At 42.5% G+C, this 22,240-nt stretch overlaps 1 protein-coding gene across 8 annotated transcripts in view; it reads right to left on the bottom strand.

Moving 5' to 3' along the window:
* Nucleotides 1-22,240, bottom strand: part of DEAF1 (DEAF1 transcription factor) — a 32,013-nt gene that overhangs the window by 8,365 nt on the left and 1,408 nt on the right. For 2 of the 8 annotated variants that reach the window (XR_014170607.1, XM_081919491.1), the window contains exons 2-11: nt 21,773-21,870; nt 20,965-21,094; nt 18,499-18,642; nt 17,712-17,851; nt 16,441-16,506; nt 14,640-14,766; nt 13,794-13,922; nt 12,047-12,178; nt 7,713-7,963; nt 1,526-1,649 (exon numbers count right to left, since the gene is read on the bottom strand). Coding sequence is in view for 7 of the 8 variants with exons in the window: in XM_081919491.1 (XP_081775617.1) it covers nt 1,526-1,649; nt 7,713-7,963; nt 12,047-12,178; nt 13,794-13,922; nt 14,640-14,766; nt 16,441-16,506; nt 17,712-17,851; nt 18,499-18,642; nt 20,965-21,094; nt 21,773-21,870 (1,341 nt within the window). In the remaining variant the exon portion in view is untranslated. Of the gene's footprint in view, nt 1-1,525; nt 1,650-6,644; nt 7,137-7,712; nt 7,964-12,046; nt 12,179-13,793; nt 13,923-14,639; nt 14,767-16,440; nt 16,507-17,711; nt 17,852-18,498; nt 18,643-20,964; nt 21,095-21,772; nt 21,871-22,240 lie in introns of those variants that run through there. The other 6 variants (XM_081919486.1, XM_081919490.1, XM_081919492.1 and 3 more) reach the window with 5 other exon arrangements.

The raw sequence follows: 22,240 nt of genomic DNA, 5'->3' as shown, positions 1-22,240 counted from the left end.
TAAAATAAAAAGAACAAGAAAAGAGCATTAAAGAGCCAAGCATGGGAAGCAACTTCATGACACAGAAGACAGAAATTGACTGTTAGCTTTCTACTTGTTGGTCCAGCTTTGATTCATTGGCTGAAAGTTGTTAAGATGCTACAAGGCATTGCCTTGGTACCAGGCTCTATGTAGATCACTACCAACAACGGTGGCCAGCAGCAATTCTGGAATCTATCTCTCCAGGATCTTTCACCTTCCTACATGTGACCCCTTGGTTGAAAGGGCCAGGGATAAAACCCTCCCCCTGAGCTTGCCTTGTCTGGAACCTCTTCAAAACCTTAAGATGCAGGAAGGCAACCACAAGGATCCCAATAGTAGTCTAGCATTGGGGGAAAGCATTTTTACTTCTCTCCCGTTGTTTCCAGTAGTTGGGACACAATGTATTAATTTAAAAAAATCAAGAAGAAAAGAATGGAGGAGCGTGAGAGTGTTCCACTGCTCTCACTTCCCATCTGCCAACGACAGCCCGGCAGAGCATTGGATAAGGGGGACAAACTGCCTCCATGTTCCCTTCCCCTGCTTTAAAACTGTGCAGTTAAACTGGTAAAGGAAGTTTAGGTGTGAAAATCCAAGTATTGCATAAATTCCAGTTCTTCATTACTCCACAAAATCTCCTTCCCCACCAACCCACCTTCAGTTAGACAAAAGGAAATGGATATGTCTGTAGCTTTGCTAATCTTGGAGGAATGTCTTTATATCCAGGCAATCTGTATATATGGTGTCCTCTTCCTCCCCTGCCCGCCCCAGACATTTGATTGATTGGCGGCAGTAGGCTTTGAGGTCTCCTGAACTCTTTCTTTGCTCTACCTGCTTCCCTTTGACAAGCTTCATGTTGCTACAGGCTTATAATGAGAAGGAGTGCTACTGCCATTGGGGCGATCCATCTTTATTTTGGCTTAGTTATCCCACAGGAAGGCTTAAACTTTGGGAGGGGGTTGGCTCATTAGAGGGACTTGCTATGGTGAACAAGTTTGGGTTTGCCGTAAGGTAGGGCAAAAATGCATTGCAAAATTTCACATGGACATTTTTTGAACTATAACACTTTCCTCCGTGGTCTTAACTCAATATTCCTTCACACCAAACCCTTTATTTATATACCCTTCATTCAGCATGGAAACACACAATAAATTCACAATGCAGGCAAGCTCCAGAGAGCCTTAACCTAAGCACAAGAACTCTGTTAGGCAGTGATAAATAAATTAAGTTAAATGTATCAAGACTCGAGATACTAGCCAAAATTAGATTCAACACCAGCCTAGGGTGTTAAATCTCCTGAGGAACAGTTCAAAAACAATCTAAAGCAAAGTAGATTTATCCAAGAGTAGGACCTAATACTTAAGCAGATTAACGGCTTAATTTCAGATCATCTTTATGACCTGACATCACGGCATTTAAAGGTCTGGAGTGTTGTGAATTTACAGGAACATAAAATGACCATGGCATAGAATCACATTAGGCAGAGAGGAAAAGATGGAAATCTCACACTTTTTATGATATACTTGCTCTGTAAGCCAAGAGAAGCAGCTTTCAGCCTTCAAATACTGTGTAACATAGATACCAGTATTAACACTCCCAAGTATTCCAATGCCATTAAAGTGTAGTAAGCGCTGTCAAGAAAAAAAATTGATTTGGTTTTGGTTTTTTGCCTAGGAAGTAAAGCCAATTACCAGCACAGGTTTGACAGTCATGACTCATTTGATTGTTATAACTGTTCCTAAATTGTAGTGTCTGCCTCTACTATATATTTTGCTCACTTTCCATTTGGGCACCTCTTAAGATACCGCAACCCCATTTTGCATGATGGTTCCTGAGATCAAGGAGCAGCTTTGTCCATATTGGGAGACAATTGGATGCCATTTTGAATCAAGATGGCAGACTGAAACTTAGAATTCCCAAGAATTCCCAAGCAACACCAAATTTGGTATTAATAATTTGGCTTATATATACATATCATTGCCTTATATGTTCATAGTGTCTTCTGTGCAGACTTTTAAAAGCCTGCTAAAAACTTCCCTATTCCATCAGGCCTATGCAGGCAATGATATGCACAACCCTAACAATGGTCTACTGATGTTTGTTTTTAATTTATTATTATTTTGCTTTTTATTCATTTCCAACTTTTTAATAATTTTTACTGTCCAGTTTTATGTTTTTATAAACCACTGCGATAGATTTTTATGATACAGCGTTATATACATTTAAAATAAATAAATAAAATGGTTAAAGGCCTGATATAGGTCTCTATGCTTCAGAAAAAGCTTGCTAGTCAGAACAAATAAATCTGTAAAAGTTGTGCTTTGCTTAGCAAGGAATGGGTTTTCCCACCAGTTTTTGTAAGGCTATTTTCTAAGAATGGTAACACAGTACATATGAAGGAAATGCTTTGATCCTTGAGTTGCAGTGAAGAAATGGGGGGAAGGTTTGGTGCAAGAGAAGCCCATGAGAGGCATTAGGTCAAGGGGACCTCAACTTTGGATGCCTGAACACTTACATAGCAAACTGTGTATATCTTTTAACCTTAGTATCTTGTTCTCAGGATTGTGGGGAGGGGTGTCCGTGAAACAAAACCGAATCTCAATTAGAACTTCTTTCTGTTAACTCTAATGAAATATGTGACATGTATGCATTTTAATGCATATCTGCCAAAGAGCTGAACTGGGTTTTAAACAGACCCTAAAACGTTTTGTGTATCCCGAGTTTCTTTATTGGATTTTATTAGTGGCTATATATAACGTTATCTCTGCTGTGTTATTATATGCTATCCATTCTATTGTTGCATGGCTCTTAACGTTTTCATCTTCAGCTGGTTTGCACATGCTTGCCTTAAAATGTGGGGGTAGAAATAAAATAAAATACCAATATATATACAGTAAAAGCTGTGGTCATCGTGTTGCCGCCTTATAATTACCTCTCTACAGCCACATATACCGGTAATCATGCTTGGCATTTTAATCCGCACAAACTGTGCTGTGCAGACTAATCTGTGCTAGAGCTGGCATGTCTCTCTCATGAGACCTCCCTTCCAGACTAACAGTGCAACCCTGTGCATAAATACTCAGAGTTAAATGAGACCTAACCAATTTAAGGGGGTACAGATATATAGCCTTAATTGTGCCATTTTTTTTTCCTGAGTCCAGACTCTGTAAAGCTTCCTGTATGCTTGAACTGAAGGGAAATTTTTGCCAGAAGCATTTTTGCAGCCCTGACGGAAAAAGCTTTCCTGGGCTATGGGGCTCTTGAAGATAGAGGATCCCTTGACACATTTTTAACCCAATCTTTAGGTCACTGTTAGGATGCAGGAGGACACAGAAGTTTCTAGATGCACAGTTCCCAGGCATCCTTTATCCATAATGGTGAAACCAGTTAACATTAGGCTTCTATTTGTTGTACAGAAATGCCATTTTATCCAAGGAATGTTGGATGCTGGGCTGGAGGGTCAACCTTCCACCCCCTGCAAGATGTGGCTGTTTCTTCCAGTGTACCCCCAAACCCACAGTGTGTTGGGCCAAATATGGTTGTCGCCCAGCTATGCAAGCCAGCACATCTATCTCTTGCTGCCACCAAGGCAAAGCTCCGATTATGATAAGAGGGACAAGAGAAGACCGTTTCTCATCCTGCAGCAGAAGCCGACATCAAGCTGGAGCAGGATGAGAAATGTGTGCCACCTCCTCCCTGAAATGCTTTTACCTCTGAGGCAGAAATAAAATATGATCAAGATATTTCCACTCAACATTATAAACATTATTTACCCCTTCAGAAAACCTAGATGTATGAAATGTTCAATTATTTTAGAAAAATTCAAATACTATAGAGGAATGTTTAAAAGAAATGTCAGATTGAATAGTCGCCTAACTACCTTTTTTCTCATATTTCGGGACAGCGGTTTCTGACTGCGTTTTATTAAAACACATAACTCTGGAAGGTAATTACAACAGTCACGCACCATGTCCTCAGGCTCAAGCTGGTATATAACTTAACAGATAGCAGCCTGGGTAGCAGCAATATTTTTCATGAATGACTGGTGAGGAAACTATTGCTCTAACAGTCCTCATGTAATGCAACACCACAGTAATAGTAAAAAAAAAAGTAAGTAAAGGACCCCTGGACGGTTAAGTCTATCAATGGCGACTATGGGCTGTGGCACTCATCTCGCTTTCAGGCCGAGGGAGCCGGCATTGGTCCACAGACAGCTTTCCGGGTCATGTGGCCAGCATGACTAAACCACTTCTGGTGCAGCAGAATACCCTAACAGAAACCAGAGTGCATGGAAACACCATTTACCTTCCTGCCACAGTGGTACCTATTTATCTACTTGCATTAGCATGCTTTCAAACTGCTAGGTTGGTAGGAGCCAGGACAGAGCAATGGGAGCTCACCCCGTCACAGGGATTCAAACCGCCGACCTTCTGATAGGCAAGCCCAAGAGGCTCAGTGGTTTAGACCACAGTGCCACCTGCATCACACCACCGTAATAAAGCACATTGCCTTATATTTCTTGATATATATTTCATGCAGTTGGGATGGGTGGATGATTTCCCCCAGCTCTCCTCTATATCTGCGGCCTTTCCCCTCACCTGCAACCCAACACACACATTCCGAAGGACCACCCAACTCTCAGGAGCAGATTTCCAGGGGGTACAGGAGGATCCAGAGCGATGGGGAGGGGGTGGCAGGAACTCCTGGCCTTATGAATGTAAACTCTGTTCTGTTGTTTAAAGCCACAATTTTCCTCTTGGTGTCTCTACCTCCTCACTCCCATGCCACAGACACTGGTGTTGTGCAACTTGCCTTCTCCTTTGTTCCCCTATCCCACCATGACTTGCTGCAAGTCCAGGGTTGTGATGTGGCACTGCAAATCCTCTAATGGGGGCTGTGCAATGACAGCCGTATATTTTTATGTGTACAGGAAAGGGTGGGATTCTTTTTTGAGTCTCAGATAAAATGAAACAGAAAAGTTCATTTGACGGTATGAATTCTCCAAGTATCGAAACAGGAGAAAATGACTTCCGTGGCACAGGAAAGAGCAGCTTTTCTCTCTGCCACCAATTAAATGCCTGCATTTATGAAACCAACTTGTTTCATTTCCACTCATTAACAACTTAATCTACATGGCCATATTATCTCCTTCATATATGACTCGTAAATTCCGGGTCATGAGTTGCTGTCTTCTTCTAACCAAGATGTTTAAGCCAATGACTATCCTGGAAAGAAGCCATTGTATGGTTCACACATCACTTGCCTTCTGCACACTTCAGCTGGATCTATAAGTATAATAGGAATATGTGTGTGCCTGCCACTGCTGATTACTTCCCTCTGTTCCCCACCAATGCGCAGGAGAAATGTTCAAGTCCAGTCCCATTGCCTGTCATGCTAGTTATCCATTTTCAGGAAGTTTTTAATGTAAAGGAGCATTCCAAAACAGCAGGCCCTGTGCCTGCAGCCTCAAGTGGTGCAACCCACGTTACCAGGAGCCTGTCCTTTTATTCTGCTGCATGTGTAGGGCTAGCTGAAGCAGCCACTGTGAAGCAAATGTAAAGCCCTGTGTTTGGTGGAATGTGAGGCACGGTGACCAGAGATACGTGCAAGGCATCAGCTGACAATGCAACTATCAAGGGAGAAAAAAGGCATGGGCTGACCAGTCTTTGAACTACAACCCAAATGCCCTCTGTGTCGGGTTGGTAGGGTAGATTCCACTCTCCCCCCCCCCTCGCATTTTTCTGACTACTCCTATATGTCCCCTGCTGTGATACCAGGAGGGGTTTTTGTAGACCTTCAAAGCCCACCCCCAAATTTGTCCAATAAATAATAATAATAATAATAATAATAATAATAATAATAATACTACAGTGGTACCTTGGGTTAAGAACTTAATTCATTCTGGAGGTCTGTTCTTAACCGGAAACTGTTCTTAACCTGAAGTACCACTTTAGCGAATGGGGCCTCCCGCTGCTGCCGCGCCCCACCACCACCACGGGATTTCTGTTCTCATCCTGAAGCAAAGTTCTTAACCTGAGGTACTATTTCTGGGTTAGTGGAGTCTGTAACCTGAAGCATCTGTAACCCGAGGTACCACTGTAATAATTTTGAAAAAAATCTTTTTACTGACTGAATGCTCCCATCCCAGTGATACCAACAATTGTTTTGTGCACACAACCAAATGCCCACCAATTTATTTATTTTTTTAAATTACTGATCACTCCTATGGTCCCCTACTGCGATTCTGTGATGCCAAAATGTTTTTGTGATTACCCAAGACTTCCCCAAATTTTATCATTTTATTCAATCAATCAATTTAATTACATTAGATTTGGGTTGGTTTTTTTAATGGCCACACCCACTTTGACATACAGCCCTTTGCCCCTGGTAGTTGACCACAAGACAATGAGACCACTGGCCCCTAAAAGGTAATGCACTCCTGGTCTAATAACTACCATCATGTCTGACCTCTGAGGTTCCTGGGGGATTTTTGGTCAGCAATCCTTTGACATCCCCGCCCAAGGCCATTGAGTGACCTTTGTTTATTAATGTATTAATAATTTTTTTTATGCCATTCCATAGGAGTTCAGAGTGGCATGCCGTGAAATAAAAAAACAAGAAACAGTAAAATCCTAGAGGGCTCAAAAGCGTTTTAATACATGTTTAAAGTGTTAAAATGTCCTTCTAACACAATCAGCGAAGGAGCCATTCAGATATCCGGGAGGTGGGAGTTCCAGAGGTGGGGTGGAAAGGGACAGATAGACCATAGAAATGGCCTTGTGCATGCTGTTACCTTACAGATAGCTGAAGAAACAGCAAGGTCTCAGCTCAGGATTATATGGAGGAAAGTGATTCTTCAGGAAACCTAGTCCCAACTTGTTTAGGACTTTATAGGTCAAAAACCATCACTTGGAATTGTGCTTGGAAATGAATAGGTGCCAATGCAGTTGGAACAAAAAGAGGGTGACATGAGTCTTATATCCCACCCCCATAGGAGGCTTTTATGGCTGCTATCTGCTCCAAAGCCAGGACTGCAATTCAAACACTCTGTCCACTGCATCTCACTGGCTCTATGAAGTTTTAGCCACCATGGTTGCATAGAAGAGCACGCAAATCGTCTGGACAAAAGACCAAGGTTAGGACTAGGTAGTGGCTGGGGCTTTAGTGTCCTTATAGTTCCTAAACCTATTCCTATTACATCACTTCTTTCCCCTGTGCTGGCCATTTTCATCTCATCCTCCCCCTGCTCCACTCACCCCAACCTTGTAAAAAAATAAAAATGTCATTTTCTGTGAATGTCTATATGCAGTAAACGGTATAGTCGTGCAAAATAATTGCAATGATTATTTATTCTGCCTACAGCTGGAATCTGTGAAAGTGGACCACAGCTTAGATTTGTTCTGGCAAATAGCAAACACCCGTGGATCTTGATGTAAAAACGGTGTGGTTGTTGTTTTATTATTGCTAAAGACAGTGTTACAATTTTCATTAAAATCAAACTCCAGTCATTCAAAGTACAGATACTTTCTGCATAAAATTGAAGAGTACAATCTAAACTTAAGAAGTTCCATGATAGGCAGCCTTCCACTATTGCATAAAAGAAACTGTGAAGGCTATCAACTTGCCACCTGAGCAAGTCGGCTGCAGACTGATTTAGAGCTAGTATTGTGTTGTCATTCCACAAGCATAGTTACCTCTTTCCTCTCCACATCAGCTTGAATTTTTGCTTGTGTGACAGCAGCTTCTCTGTAGGAAGAGCTGGCCTGCTTAGCTTGCTCGATCAGAGTCTTCAACTGCTGAGCTGTGCTGAGAAGGGAGTTGACCGTCTCCTCAAGGTACAGCCAACTCCGCTGCTCTGTCACTTCAAGACCATTCACCACGGAAGCCGATATGGTTTTGGTGGGGGTGGCAGGTGGCACAGCCAGGGCAGGAAGTGAGGTCAATACTGAAAATCAAAAGAAATCCATTAAGATACTTGGGTTTGAGTTCAATTGGAAGCTTACTGTATAGTAGCAAATTTAGTCTGTAACTGCTTTGGTTCACCTCTCTGCCCCTTTAGGTAAAGGTACCCCTGCCCGTACGGGCCAGTCGTGTCCAACTCTAGGGTTGTGCGCTCATCTCACTTAAGAGGCCGGGAGCCAGAGCTGTCCGAAGACACTTCCGGGTCACGTGGCCAGCGTGACGAAGCTGGTCTGGCGAGCCAGCACCAGCGCAGCACACGGAAACACTGTTTACCTTCCCGCTATAAAGCGGTACCTATTTATCTACTTGCACTTAGGGGTGCTTTCGAACTGCTAGGTGGGCAGGAGCTGGGACCGAAAGATGGGAGCTCACCCCGCCGCGGGGATTTGAACCGCCGACCATACGATCGGCAAGTCCTAGGCACTGAGGTTTTACCCACAGCGCCACCTGCGCCCCATTCTCTGCCCCTTAAGAGGTTCAGAATTACCTACAACCTGGGCTAATCAAAATTTCATACCGCTAGCAAACCTCAGTTCCTGGAGGGAGTTCCAGAAGCACAGATTTCAAAACTATAAGTGTTACTGCATACTCAGTAGTTCCTTCCAAGCTTTGGAAGTCACTTTCTGCAGAGATCCAGCAAAAGTCAGAGCTTTGTGCGTCTTCCCAGAAGCAACACACAGCTACTTCATCTTGCAACCCAGAAGGACAGCAGGGACTTCTTTTACAATACAGTCCTGCCCATGTTCACTCAGGCAAAAGTTCCACCATGTTCAATGGGCCTTAACCAGAAAAGTGTTCACAGGACTGTAGCCTTAATGGCATCTTTTAATGGGACATTGATCATGCACTAATCATGTTACCAGCTCTGAGCCTCTGGCAAGTGCAAGGACACAGGCTGAATACCAAATAAGCTTTAGAACAGCTTTGTTGAGGGACCAGGAGTAGGGAGGTTAAGTCAAGCTGTTCTCCACTGCTGCATCATTGAAAAAGGTTGGGTGGTGATGGGTACAGAAACATAAGCAATGAAGCACTTGGTCTGCAAGGAAAGACACGTGTGTGTGTGTGTGTGTGTGTGTGTGTGTAAGCTGAAACTAATCAGCTCACTGTGGTTACACAAGTCACAACTGTTTTCAACAGTATTTGCATGGGGCCCCTACACAAGCCCCCACAGAAGAAACAAAGCTGCCTGCTTTGTGATGCCAGCTGCCCACAATACTTATGCCGCAAAAGGAGCAGTTGGCAAAGGGTCCCCCTGAAAATGTCAGACTCTTGCTTGTTTGCTCAGAAGTAAGCCCCACTGTTAGGTGTGTTTAGGTGTGTCACAATATAGACACAAATATTTGCATGTAATCCTATCTATGTCTACTCAAAAGCAAGTCTCTCTGAGTTCAATCCTACTCCTAGGCAACTGTTGTTAGGAGTATAGCCTTAAAGCCATAATTACACAAGTGTACAGATTGGATCAAAACAATTTTAAAATTCCAGTTTTCATCTAGAAAACTCTGCAAGAAGTAATGTCTATACACCAAGTATGCTTCCAGTTCCCCCAAATCATTTAAAAATGCTAACTACGTTTTAAATACAAACTTGCGTAGTAATTATTTAGCATGTATTAGACTTTAACCATACTGCAATGAGTGCAAGTTTCAAAGTTAAAGCCATGCATTAGAGAATCAAAATGTAAACCCCAAAGCTTTTATTAAGTTAGTAAATGAAACAGATGTTTGCTCAACTGTATCAATAGGATTGTAGTTAATTTGATACAGTAAAACATCCCTGTCTTCCATATATTTGCAGAAGCAACGGCTTTCAGCTACTGTGCTTTCTACAGTGAGGAACAAAGCTTGACATTTGATTGCCTGATCTTTCCATAAGTGTTTATACTTCTGTAGTCATGCCCAGTTAATGGGCTTTTTTTCTAATGCACTTGCTCTTTACAATAGCCAATGCGCAACAGTGTGCTCAGAAGTGAATGAAAAAGGAAGGTTTAAGAGGTCACGAGGGAAATAAAATCTTATTAAGATCCATACCATGCAATATCATAGCCACCACCAGAGGTTTTTGTTCTCTCTTTACTCAGTGAATAACCCTAAAGAACTTGACTGGATGTGATTCTGCTAATACCATGGTGCTGAGAAAGTATAACCCCTTTGCTATCACCACCACCACCTTATAGGCCTATACATGGGCTCTATGACATGTTCAGTCAGACTCAGTGTTTTTGCCATGTGCTTCAGCTGACACCAAAATTGCTACTCAGCCTGCAGTTCATCTACAAACCATGGCACCAGACTTGTGGGAGAGAGTCCACATGCAGTTAAATCAATAATGAGGTTTCCTCCAGAGAATCAACAGAATGGTACCACTGGAACAGCCCCCAATGTATTCCAGAAACTGATAGGTTTCATAAATCCCCTGGGATGGCCAAATTAAGAGATCCCCTATTCAGACAGAAATCAAAGCAGTGGGAGAAACCTATAGCCCTCTAGATGTTGTTGGACTACAACTCCTTGGCCATTAGCCAGTGTGGCTGGAAATGCTAGGAGCTTACCCATATTTGAGCTGGTTAGCAATCTGAACCCAATAAAAGCCTGGTCACAGGGCCTCTAGCCTCCAAAACATCTATCTCCTGGCTAGTATACAACAAAACACTCAGCACATGCCCTGCTATAAGTATTGGGCCACAGTGCTGCTGCATTTGTATCTGAAACTGCATTCGCGCACCCCCACCCTTCTCCTGATTCCCTATCCACCCCTCCAATCTGTGGAGAGGTTAGCTAGCAAGCACTATGAAACATACTGAGCACTCCGAAAGCTGTGTTATTTATGACTTCCAAAAGCGAACTTGATGAAAACGCATCAAAATCAAACTAGTCCCTTATGGAAGAAAGCTGATATTGACATATGCATCTAAGGTAAAATGCTGTTAAGATGTCTCACTTACACAATTAGTTTCCAGTTGCGCAGACAAGAATTTTCCTCCCTTCCCAATGCAGTCCCCACAAAACCTGGTACTTGGGGGGGCTCCCTGAAGCAGACTAGGCTTGGGCAATATATCAGGACCCATCTAAGGGGGAGACCGCAATGATGGCTTCCCTCAGTGGTATATAATGGGTGAAACAGCTGCCTCCTGAGTCCCTCTGCTACCAGTGCCCAAAGGAGAAACACGCTGCAGCCAGGTGCTGGAGGCAGAGGGACTCAGGAACAGCGGCGGTTTCACCAGCGATATACTGTTGAGTGAAACCGCCATCACGGTCTGTCCCCATATCAGCACAGAGGGGGAAACAAGCTGCATCGGTGAGGCGCTGATATAGCTTGTTCCTCCCTCGCTTTTTTAAATTGCTTGGCTGAGGAGCGCACCACTGCCCTTGCCTCAGCCAAGCAGTTTTATGGAGCCCCCAACTAGCCACCGGCTCGCACGATCCAACAGCAGGGTCAGGCTCCATTAAAGTGCTCCCGCTCCCCATTTGAGGGAGCCCCGATCCTTCTCCTGCTCACGTGTAAGAAGAAGGATTGAGGCTGCTCAGCTGGGGAGCAGGGAGCTTCTTGCCCCACCCCAGGCTAAGGAGCACAAACAAGCCCCACATCCCTCCTCCTGCGCCCCCCGCCCATTTCAAGGCAGCGGCGGGTGTTGCCTTAGCTGCTGCCACTGCCTTGGCAGGGGGGAGGTGCAAGCGGACTGCTTGTCTCATTTGGGAAAGGCAGCCTGTTGGCCCACCCCACCCAGCCCATGCCAAGGCATCGGGTGTGGCAGGCATGTGGTGGAGCATTTACACACCTGCCTCATCCACTGCTGCCTTGACACGGACGGCGCTGCGCGATGGAGGAGACAGCACTCTAGATGAGGCAGAAGCTGTGCATGGTGGCTGGCAACTCCCTTGTTCCTTCCCAATTCCTTTCCAAAATCGTGATATACTTGCCATACCGTGATGTTTAGCTGGCAGTATATTACGATGTTGGAAAGCAGTTATCGCCCAGCCCTAACGCAGACTGGGGAACCACAGGGGGAAGGGGAATTCCATTGCAATGCCTGATCTCTCACTTAGCTCTTTGGGATGAAACTTACCAATTTTGGGATGAGAGGTTGGCAGTGCTGCTTCTGGGAATGCGGAGATTTGACAATTGTCCTGATAACTTGGGTAGTGAGGCTCTGGATGTCTGACGCGGCAAGGCTGCTGAACGTTTGTGTCTTGTACTACTGGGGGCGGGGGGAGGGAGAAGGAAAATCAGGACTCATGAAAAGAATTCATCATTTGGTTTTGATTTTACACTTTTGAAATTAGTACCCAAGATGCAAGATTACAGTACGAAAAGGAATGAGCAGCAGCTGGAATTATTCTGGAAACAATGTGAACTGAAGAGCTCATATCACTCTTTGTTAAAGAGCATTGCGAAGACTTAGATTAGAATCCACAGATTTTTCTTTGCAAAGTGTGTTATTTAAATAGCTGGGTCCCTCATAACACCAATCAACCAGTAACAAACTGAATTGTTTCTCTTGTAAGACAAACAAGACTGAAAATATGTATTTAATAGTTTAGCATAAAGTTTCAGCTTCAGTACGGAGGATTAAAACTGGAATTCAGAATGTGGAAAATCAAAAATTCAGTTACGTAAGTTCCTTATTCTAAATAAATACCAAAATTCTAGCATCTGCTGTTTTTCCTTTAAAAAAATAGTAGTAATGCTTATCCAAAATGACTTATTAAGGATTTGCAGGCATCCTTGTGCAAACGGCCAGAATTTTATCCCTTTAACTGACCTGTCAGTCTAAAATTTGATAAGAAATGCTTACACATTCCCAAATGTTTTTTAAAAATTATAAAATCTAAATCCATTTTTCAACCACTTCTGAGATATTGACATTTCATGTGGAGTATTTTTTATTAAGTTTACTTACCCTTACAGCATAGAACCTTTTCAATAAAGGTCAGTGGTCTCAAGCCAATACCCATTCATATGGAGAAATATTTCAACTCATTAAAATTGCTGTTATCTGCTCTCTGTATTTGTATACCCAATTTCACAACAACATGCAGTCTCAGGCTTGTATGTGGCTACGTACAGGCCAGGACTGCTTGCATGTAGGAAAAAAGAGTCCTGTGTGAATTGGGCAATTGGTTTATTACGATATTGCTAAAGGCTGCAATCATAATCACAATTTCCTGGAAGTAAATCCCATTGAAATCAATAGGGCTTACTTCTGAATATACTCCCCTAGGATTCCACTGTTCAACTGTAATCCTATACACATTTACATGAGATTAAGTCTCACTAAATTCAGTTTAGGATTTATTTTAAGTAGACATCCATAGGATTGCAGTGTAAAGTCATTTGAGTTGCTGTCTTCCAATTTTCTTAGACATTGGCCAGACTTGTCTAAACCAGTTCGTCTTAAACTATGGTTTACTCATGAACATACCTCTACTCCTGCTGTGTGGGTCCCCCCATGTGGCTCAAAAAAGCCACAGCATAGAGTTTCATGTCATTCAAACCCATGCCATGGTTTCTTTGAAACAAACAAGCCACAAATAGCAAACAGTATAGCACAAATTAACCAAGAGCAACCCTTAGTTTATTTCTGAGCTTATCGCTTGCAGTTTGTTTGAAAGAAACCATGGTGCAGGTTCAAATGACACAACAAACTATACTTTGGATTGTTTGAGTTGCGCAGGATAAACTGTGGCTTATCACAATGGCTGAAGCAGCTTGCTGGATCCCTAAATCTGAAATGTTAGCCTTAGGCATCTATAATTCCACACAAGTATCCCAATCACATGTGCATACATGTGTGAATTACTTATTTTACTTACCAGACGTACCAGTAAAAACATCACCTTGGGATGGGCTTTCTGATATAATAGCTGTGGCCTCAACGCTTGATGTACGGTCAAAGGTCAGAGTGCCGGAGGTAGTGATCTGTCCTGAAGGAGTCACAGTGACTAAAAAAAGTGTAAAAACGTTTCCAGATATTAGTGAAATGCTAGTACCAATCAGCTAGAGGTCTCTTCATTTCTGCTTCCAAGTTGCAGAAACCAGCCCACTAACTCAGGGGTGACTGTGGCCCTCCAGATATCTGTAGACAACTCTAAACATCCTCGATTACTGGCTACGCTGGATGGAGCTGATGGGAGCTGGGAATACAGCAACATTTGGAGAGCACAGCTCAGCCACTCTTGCACTAACTCATAGTCAAATTTCCATTACATTTCAGAAAAAAACAGACACAGCCCTCCTCTGACACCACTGACAGAAGAGGCAATCCAGAAGAAGTAGGATAAAGGCCTCCCAATTGCACTGATCAAAGAGACAGAGTCACTGAAAGGGAAACCTCAGATTTGGCCTACCAGCTGGAGAAACTAATATAAAAACTTAATCTAAATAGTCAAATTTTAGATAATATATTATGCTAGTACTTCCTTGATGTGTTTGCCATTGCAACGAATACCATGACCATCTGCTGGTTGCTGAAGGAAAAACCCTCAGCATTGCTAGCTTTTCTGAATAAAAGTGAGAAAGCAGAAAGGAGGATGGACATTTCATATGGATAACATTTATAAAGTTGTTTTAACATTACAACATGCAAAGGATGTATATACATACGTATATGAATGACTGTGATTCATTTGATAAAGCTGTGTATTCCAAGAATGACTTACAAGTAGTAGCAGCAGTTCCAGGAAGCAGAGTGATGTTTTTTGGGGAATCCTTCTTCACTGGAGTTGTGGGCAATTCGTTTTCTTTTTTCCGTCTTTTATAGGGCACAAAGAGTCTCACAGGACCACTCTGGTAACAAGCAGAAAACACCAGTGCTCAGAGCTTCTTTGCCACGGCCATGGCTGTTTCTGTCAAATTGTCTTGCTCTGTGTCTCAAGCAACTGATTTGGGGTATCATGCAAGGGCAGCATATGGTTTTTATTCAGGGTGGGATTCACCCAATGTCAGTGGAAGTCCCAAACAAGGACTTCTGCTTGTGCAATGAGGTTTCCCCCTTGCACCTCTGAAATTGGTCCTGGAAGGGTTGGGAGAATCCCCAGAACAGCACATGGTGGGAGGAGATGGGGGTCATTCTGTTTGACAAGCTGAAATGTTTGCACAGATGTAACGCTTGTCATAGTGAGATGTTGCATCCCACCTCTAATTATTTAATTTAGCATTACAGTATTGTATTTGCGCTACCAGAGTGAGGAAAGAGATGCTTGTGGGTGGTGGTGTTTGACCTCCGTGCCAAATTTACTTTACAATGTGGAAAGTAGGGTTTGTTTGTTTGTTTGTTTGAAAAAAGGAACATTTCCTTAGCCAGTGGCGTAGCGTGGCTTGTCAGCACCCGGGGCAAGGCAAGTAATTTGTGCCCCCTAACCCGTGGATTTGCGCCCCCTAACCCTAACCCCCAGATGTTGCGCCCGGTGCGGCCGGCCCCCCCTGCACCCTCCATGCTACGCCACTGTCCTTAGCCAGAAAGTCCACCTTTCCGCTGGATCTAAGACGGGGTGATTTTCTTGAGGAAAGAAGACATGTTTTAAGGAGCAGACCCCAGTCCTGTCCGAGACCACTGCCACCTCCCTCCCTCCCTCCTACCAATGGTGAAATCACTGCTGAGCAAGGCATCTCTATTCCTTTTGCACCATCATCATTAGCAGGTCAGAGTGCTCCTGAAGCAGAAAAGAGATCCCAATCTTTTCAAAAAAATTCCTGAGCCATTCCTAGGAAACCTTGGAGCACATGAGAGCTTTCCTTCCCATTTCCAGAGCACTCCAAGCTATTAGCGACAGTAGCACAAAGGGAAACAAGATGACTGATTTCACCGCCACAATGGATTTCCACCGTGACATTGTAAAATTTGATCTGGAGGCTAGTAGGCCATGAGAAATAGCCTGGCAGGCCTGATCTGGCCCATAGGCTCACCACCCCTGCTCTGGACAGTCCTAGGGAGAGGACTCTACAGTTATCACGGTGTGCAATCACACAAGACTCAGAGAGCAGGCCTTTTTCTGTTGCTGCCTCTACACTCATCTCATCTCAAGTGATCTTTAGAAAACATAGTAAAAATGTTCTTACTAAAGTGTGCATTTGAACAGGTTTCTTACAGATTATAATTGCAGTAGTTTAATTTACTCTTAATGAAGGCCACTTGACAGATTAATTTATTAGAAAACACTAGCGCTTATATATGTATAAATAGAATGTGTATTTTTAAATAAGTAAGTTGAAAGATAAATTATCCTCAATAATATTTCTTCCATCAGAAAGTCAGATACTGCAACTGTAACAAAGTCTCAGTGAAGAGCTATCATGTGAAAAGACCACCTTTCCTTTCTGCCTTTCCCTAAGCGAAGCACACCTCGATCCATCAAGTTTACAGTTATTCCTTTCTTGAGATGCTCATAACCTAAACTTATGGCACTACAGTGTACCATTAGAGAGTCCCGCCAGTTTCTACAACAGCAGCTGCACACTCACCAGACTCATGTCATCACAACAGGCAGCACAAGTGCATGAGGCAGCATGAGGATTTAATATCCCATCCTAAATTGGGGAAAGTAAAGAACAGTATCAGGGGAAAATATGCCTGGAGACCCATCCTATGCTCTACTGTACAAAGCAAAAGATCAAGTTCAGGGTTCCCAGCACCTTCTTGAAGTTACTCCTAGAAGACCTAGTCTGGAGTTCCTCCCAGCCACCCGCCCAGGAAATTAACTAATTTTAATGAATGATGTTTTAGTGTATTTTTAATCTTTTGTGGGAAGCCGCGCAGAGTGGCTGGGGAAACCCAGCCAGCTGGCCAGGGTATAAATTATTATTATTACTACTACTACTACTACTGTATTACTACTACTACAGTACTAATGCCACACAACAAGCAGCAAGTCCCACTGCATTTAGTGGGGCTTACTTGTGAATTAACATTTTCTTTTTCTATTTTTAAAAGCGGCTTAATATTTCAAAAATCTCTAAGCAGTGCATATCATTAAAACAAAAGATCACCACCCTATGATATTCTGCAGGGTGTGGTGGCATGAGCAGAATTTCCCCAGATGATCTAAGTCAGTGGTTCTCAATTAGTTAATTACTGAGGACCCCCTATTTTTTAAAAGCCAAACCATGGACCCCCTACTTTTGAAAATTCTGATAAGTCGATGCACTAGCGTAGCTAGGGGGTGTCATGGAATACTACTCAATATTGATCCAGAGCAGATTCCAATGTATAGTTAACAGAGTAGAAATGTAAACATGTTTCAGGTGATCACCGTGTGATATTGGTGGTGCCTTTAAACTGGCTTCCCTGCTCTCCCTTGTGCAAGGAACAATATATTGCTGCATATTGCTAGGTCAAAATCATTATCGCAGTGTGATTACAAAACTGATTTTGGCCAATATATTGAAAAATCATAGCACTATAACATACCATAAAATGTGTGATATTACCATGCAAAAATGACCAAAAAAAATGGGGGAGAGGCAAGGGCTGGTGTCGCAGAACCCCTGGGTGCATTCCGTGGACCCCCAGGGGTCCCCGGACCCCTAATTGGGAACCATTGATCTAAGTGATCTTACAGGTCTGTAAATGTGCAGGTGGTCTTTCAGGAGTCAAGTTGTAACTCTTCTGAGACTAGAATTGGGATTTCCACTGTGCCCAGTTTCTCTGCGCCTGGATGAGGGGGAGGGAGGAATGACCTTCTGACTTTTGTAGGAAATAAATAAAACAAAGAATGAAAGAGAGTCCACCGTACATGAATAAGACACTGAAGCGGCCTTCCTGCATAGCGGATGCTTCTCTTCCAGTCCTTGCTGCTGGCTCTTCCAGCCATAGCTTCAAATTCAGTGGGGCTGTACCAAGTGTCCCCTTGTTTAATGCAACGTCCTCGACCACCTTGAAGAGGGCAAAACAACAAACTTAGCTCCTGCTTAAGAATTGCTTTGTGCAGAGATGGCCCAGCTGAGCTTGGAAACAGCCTTTCTCTGCTATTTGTAGATCTTGCAAGGGCCTAGAGAGGGCACTTGGCCTAACTTCATGAGCAGGGGAGAAGAGGGGAGTCTGGAAATTCTCCTCATGCAGTGTCCCTGTACAGCCGTACCTTGGTTTTTGAATGCTTTGGTACTTGTACATTTTGGCTCCCGAACACCGCAAACATGGAAGTGAGTGTTCTGGTTTGCAAACGTTTTTTGGAAGCCAAACATCGGACACGGCTTCCATGGCTTCCGACTGAGTGCAGGAAGCTCCTGCAGCCAATCGGAAGCTACGCCTTGGTGTTCAAACGTTTTCGGAAGTCAAAATGGCTTACGTTCGAGAACCAAGGTACGACTGTACTTTGTACTGATAGAGGACATTGAAAACAGATTTTATCAAAGAGGGAAGGGCTGAGTCCCCGTTCATCACAAAACAAGATTCTGGCCTGCCACAACCACAGGAACTTGAGGCTGAGCCACATTGCTCACTGTTGACTCTCATGCTTCAAGAAGGAGCACAGAAGATTTATAATCACCCTCAGATCAGAAAGAGAGGAAGAGACACCTTACCCGAGCCAAGTCGGTTTTTGTACAGGATCCCACTGATATTTCTGCACCGCACAGGCAACTCATTGTCATACACTGAAGGATCCCAGTTGTATTTTGTTCCTGCTTTTTCTTGCCCAGATGTTAAAGGAGTAGGAGACTGAGGCCCTTTGGATTAATGGAAAGAAAACGAAGTCACACACAGCACACTCAGGTTCTAACTTCTGCCTTTCCCAGAGGAAGGCAAATGCCACTAGAATATCCTGGATTCTCAAAGTGACTTCTGACCAATAGAACAAAATATACTGCTTTTCTGCAAAGGCACCCAGAGCAGTTTACAATTTTTCCAGTACCAGAACAAATAAATGATATAAAATGTAAAGAGGACTCTGTGGTGTAGAGGAGACAGTCCAACTGGAGCAGCTCCTGCCGCCCCCACTCTAGTTGGGAACTAGTTCCTTTAACAAAAGAAGAGGAAACAAATATTAAATCAAATATTTCTGTATATCAAACAGCATATCTTTTTGAAATACAGAAATAATGTGGAAAGGGGCAAAGGTCATTGTTGCTTTCCATTCAACCACAGCAGCATGGAGAGGAGACACACAATATGTTTCTTCCACATGGTTCTCCCAGTTCAGCCATTACTAGCGCAACATGGTATGCAACCATGCAGCAGTGCCAATCGCATTGTTGTCATAGCATATGAACTGGCCCTGATTTACTGATTTCGTAACACTGCATCAGATGAAACATAAGTTTTTGTTTTAAAAAAGGCAGGGCACAGTAAAATCATTTGGGTGTTCCAAGTAGCTATTGCACCACCACCTGGAGAACAATAAGACAGCAGGCCAAGAACAGCTTTGAACTACAAATGGGATATTGAAGCTAAATTGTTTCCTTTCATGTCATTACTCAAGGCAACCTGCAGTTGTTTAGATAGCCCTGCTGGGTTTTCAAAAGAAAAAAGGATTTAAATACAGAAACAAAGAGACAGAACTTATCAGTTATGTCAATACTTTTTCTTCAATGTTCAAAATTATACTTTTACTCACAGTATGCAAGCACAAGTCCTTCTCCAAGCCTGCAAAAGCCTACTGCTTCCAATATTTATTGAAACCGTCATTTACCAAAAACATGCTAGACCTGAATAATTGGATCAAAGCCAATATAATCCCATTTACTTGGACTAAAAGCCTGATTGTAACACATTATACAGAACTCCAACTGAGCTGTGGTTTCCGTAAACATAGTACTCGCAACGATAACTTCTGAGTAACCTTTCATTTTACTTATTGTTATTCATTGTTTTGTATTAATACATATACAGCAGAAAAGAACAACAAAATACAGTGTGTAAATTAACAGTTGTAAGCATAAATGTTTATAGATAAAAGCACACAGAGATTGAAGAACACATGCACAGACAAATCTTGGTGATTCATGTAGATTTAGTTTGTATAATGATTGCAGAAGCATGGAAAATGGAAAAGATGGCTGGTTAAGATTTGGAAGATATCTGGCTAAGAAATGGGCAAGTTTTTGAAGAAGATAATTTTGGATTTAATAGTAGTGAATAAAATAATACAATACAAACAATTAAAGGATGGAAGAATCCTTTTGCACTTTATTGGAATCAACACTAGACAAAGGAAACAGTTGTGATGGATATTCTATGCATGATACGAAATTTATTCACATTGCTATAGTTGTAATCATTGTAATAAAAAAGTAAACACACACACTGATGCACATTTATATTAATATTAAGTTGAACAAGACATGTGGGGTAGCTCAGTCGGCAGAGCATGAGACTCTTAATCTCAAGGCCATGGGTTCGACCCCCCACTTTGGGCAGAAGATTCCTGCATTGTAGGGGTTGGACTAGATGATCCTTGTGGCCCCCTCCCAACTCTACAATTCTATTATTCTATGTCTTCCAATAGATCATGAAGGAACCTTCTGTTCCTGGAAAGGATTCCAGTTCAACAGAGGTAGAAGGGGCAGGTGATTTTAACCAATACCCCCTCCAGCCCCAACATTCCAGAAATTTTCCCAACCTACAAAGAAGATTTCCAAGTGTAGAGATGGTTGCAGGAGCAAGGAGGAATCTGTAGAAATCACCCATCTTGCCCTTTTACCCAAAGGGAGAATCGGATGAGTGGAAATCCACTCATAGGAAGTGTAGGTCCAAGTCATTATACTTATTTCGCCAAAATTCAATAAACATTTGTCATCCTGTTGCAAAATCCTCTTTGCCTTCCATCTCTCAGTTTAGAAACTTCCCTTAGCTACTTGAACTAACTCAAAGTACTTTCATCTGTCATTTCCAATATAAAAGTGAACAGTCAGAAAATACACCAACAAAACATCCAAGAGGTGAAAAGCCAAACATTATGAGTTAACTGTCATGATAACCTTATCATTGCAAGGCATGAAACTAAACTTGAGGAGTGACACTTTAAAAAACTTTGCAAGGCCGCATAATACCTGATGTTAGAGATGCTGATGAACCCTTTAAGCCTGCAGTCTCTACGATGCTGCCGTCTGTGTGGACCACAATCAGAGTGGCTTTCTCAGTGTTTAAGCTGTCTCCAATTTGAAGAGCTGTCCTTCCAGACTGCAGAAGAAAGAGCTTTAGCTGATACAACCTGAAATGATTGTTATTCTTTTATATTATTTTGTCTATAGATTTCTAAGTTAGTATGGAAATATCTAAGGTGGATTTGCATATTTACAGGGGAGAGGAGAAATCCATACCTCCCTTCCTCAGCATTTATTGTGCAGTTGCATAGACACAGTTCCCAGAGTTTTCCTGGGCCATAACTACAAGCAGAACATAAGGCATGCAACATTGAGAGAGGTCTCCCTCCCAAGGATCTTACAGTCTAGACTCTAGATACTGCCTGTGCAAATCATGAACCACTTAAACAATATTACATTATTGAGTTTTGTACAAGTGATATAAAAGGGAGCATTGTAGAGTCAATGGCTACATCAAGGCAGCTTTATACATTTTCAAGTGATTGGCTACTCACTGATTTATGTTGAATCTAAACTTGTTGGCAAACCTGGGTTTTCCTCTGTGTAATGTGTAAGATTGCCCATAATGGAATTAAAAGGAAGAGTACACAATAATGTATTTATCCCACAAGCCCTGGGTAAAAGCTACATCTGTGCAGTTGAATTGATGAATTATCATAGCGACATACGCACACAGCTTTGATGTTACTTATCACACACAAAATATTAAATATGAAGGAATAAATATTGGAGAATGAATCAACCCTGACCTTACCAGAACATGTCCTGAAATAGATGCTGCATTTGCTACTGAAGTAGTGAATACGTTGTCTGCAGAGGCACCCACGTTGGCTACAGTTACTGTAGTCACTTCTGTAAAATATGGCCAAAATAATGTTTAATTTTCTGCTACAGCCTCCCGTGGACCAGATAAATTTCATGCAGTAAAACATGCAATTGCAAATGTTTTTCTTATCCAACTATCTAGGTGTAAGGTACCCCATTATCTCTCTCCCCCTGAGGTGTGCATTTCAATGCATAAAGCAAACATTTTTGGCTCAGTGAGCACAGCTAATTAGTAATAAGCCACCAATATAGTGACTGCACTTAAATGTAAAGTGGTGAAATGCAGTGGGAAACTTTTCCCTTTTACAGTGCAGTCTTGTGTGTGTGTCTACTCAGAAAAAAAGTTCATTGAGTGCCAAGATTTAGTCCCAGTGTATGACTGAGGCCAATGTATGCA

This window comes from Podarcis melisellensis (genome assembly GCF_964234715.1).
Source record: "Podarcis melisellensis genome assembly, chromosome: 1".
In the NCBI taxonomy this organism is placed as follows: domain Eukaryota; kingdom Metazoa; phylum Chordata; class Lepidosauria; order Squamata; family Lacertidae; genus Podarcis; species Podarcis melisellensis.
Note: the sequence above shows the minus strand (reverse complement) of the source record. Positions and strands in the feature narration are given on the sequence as shown.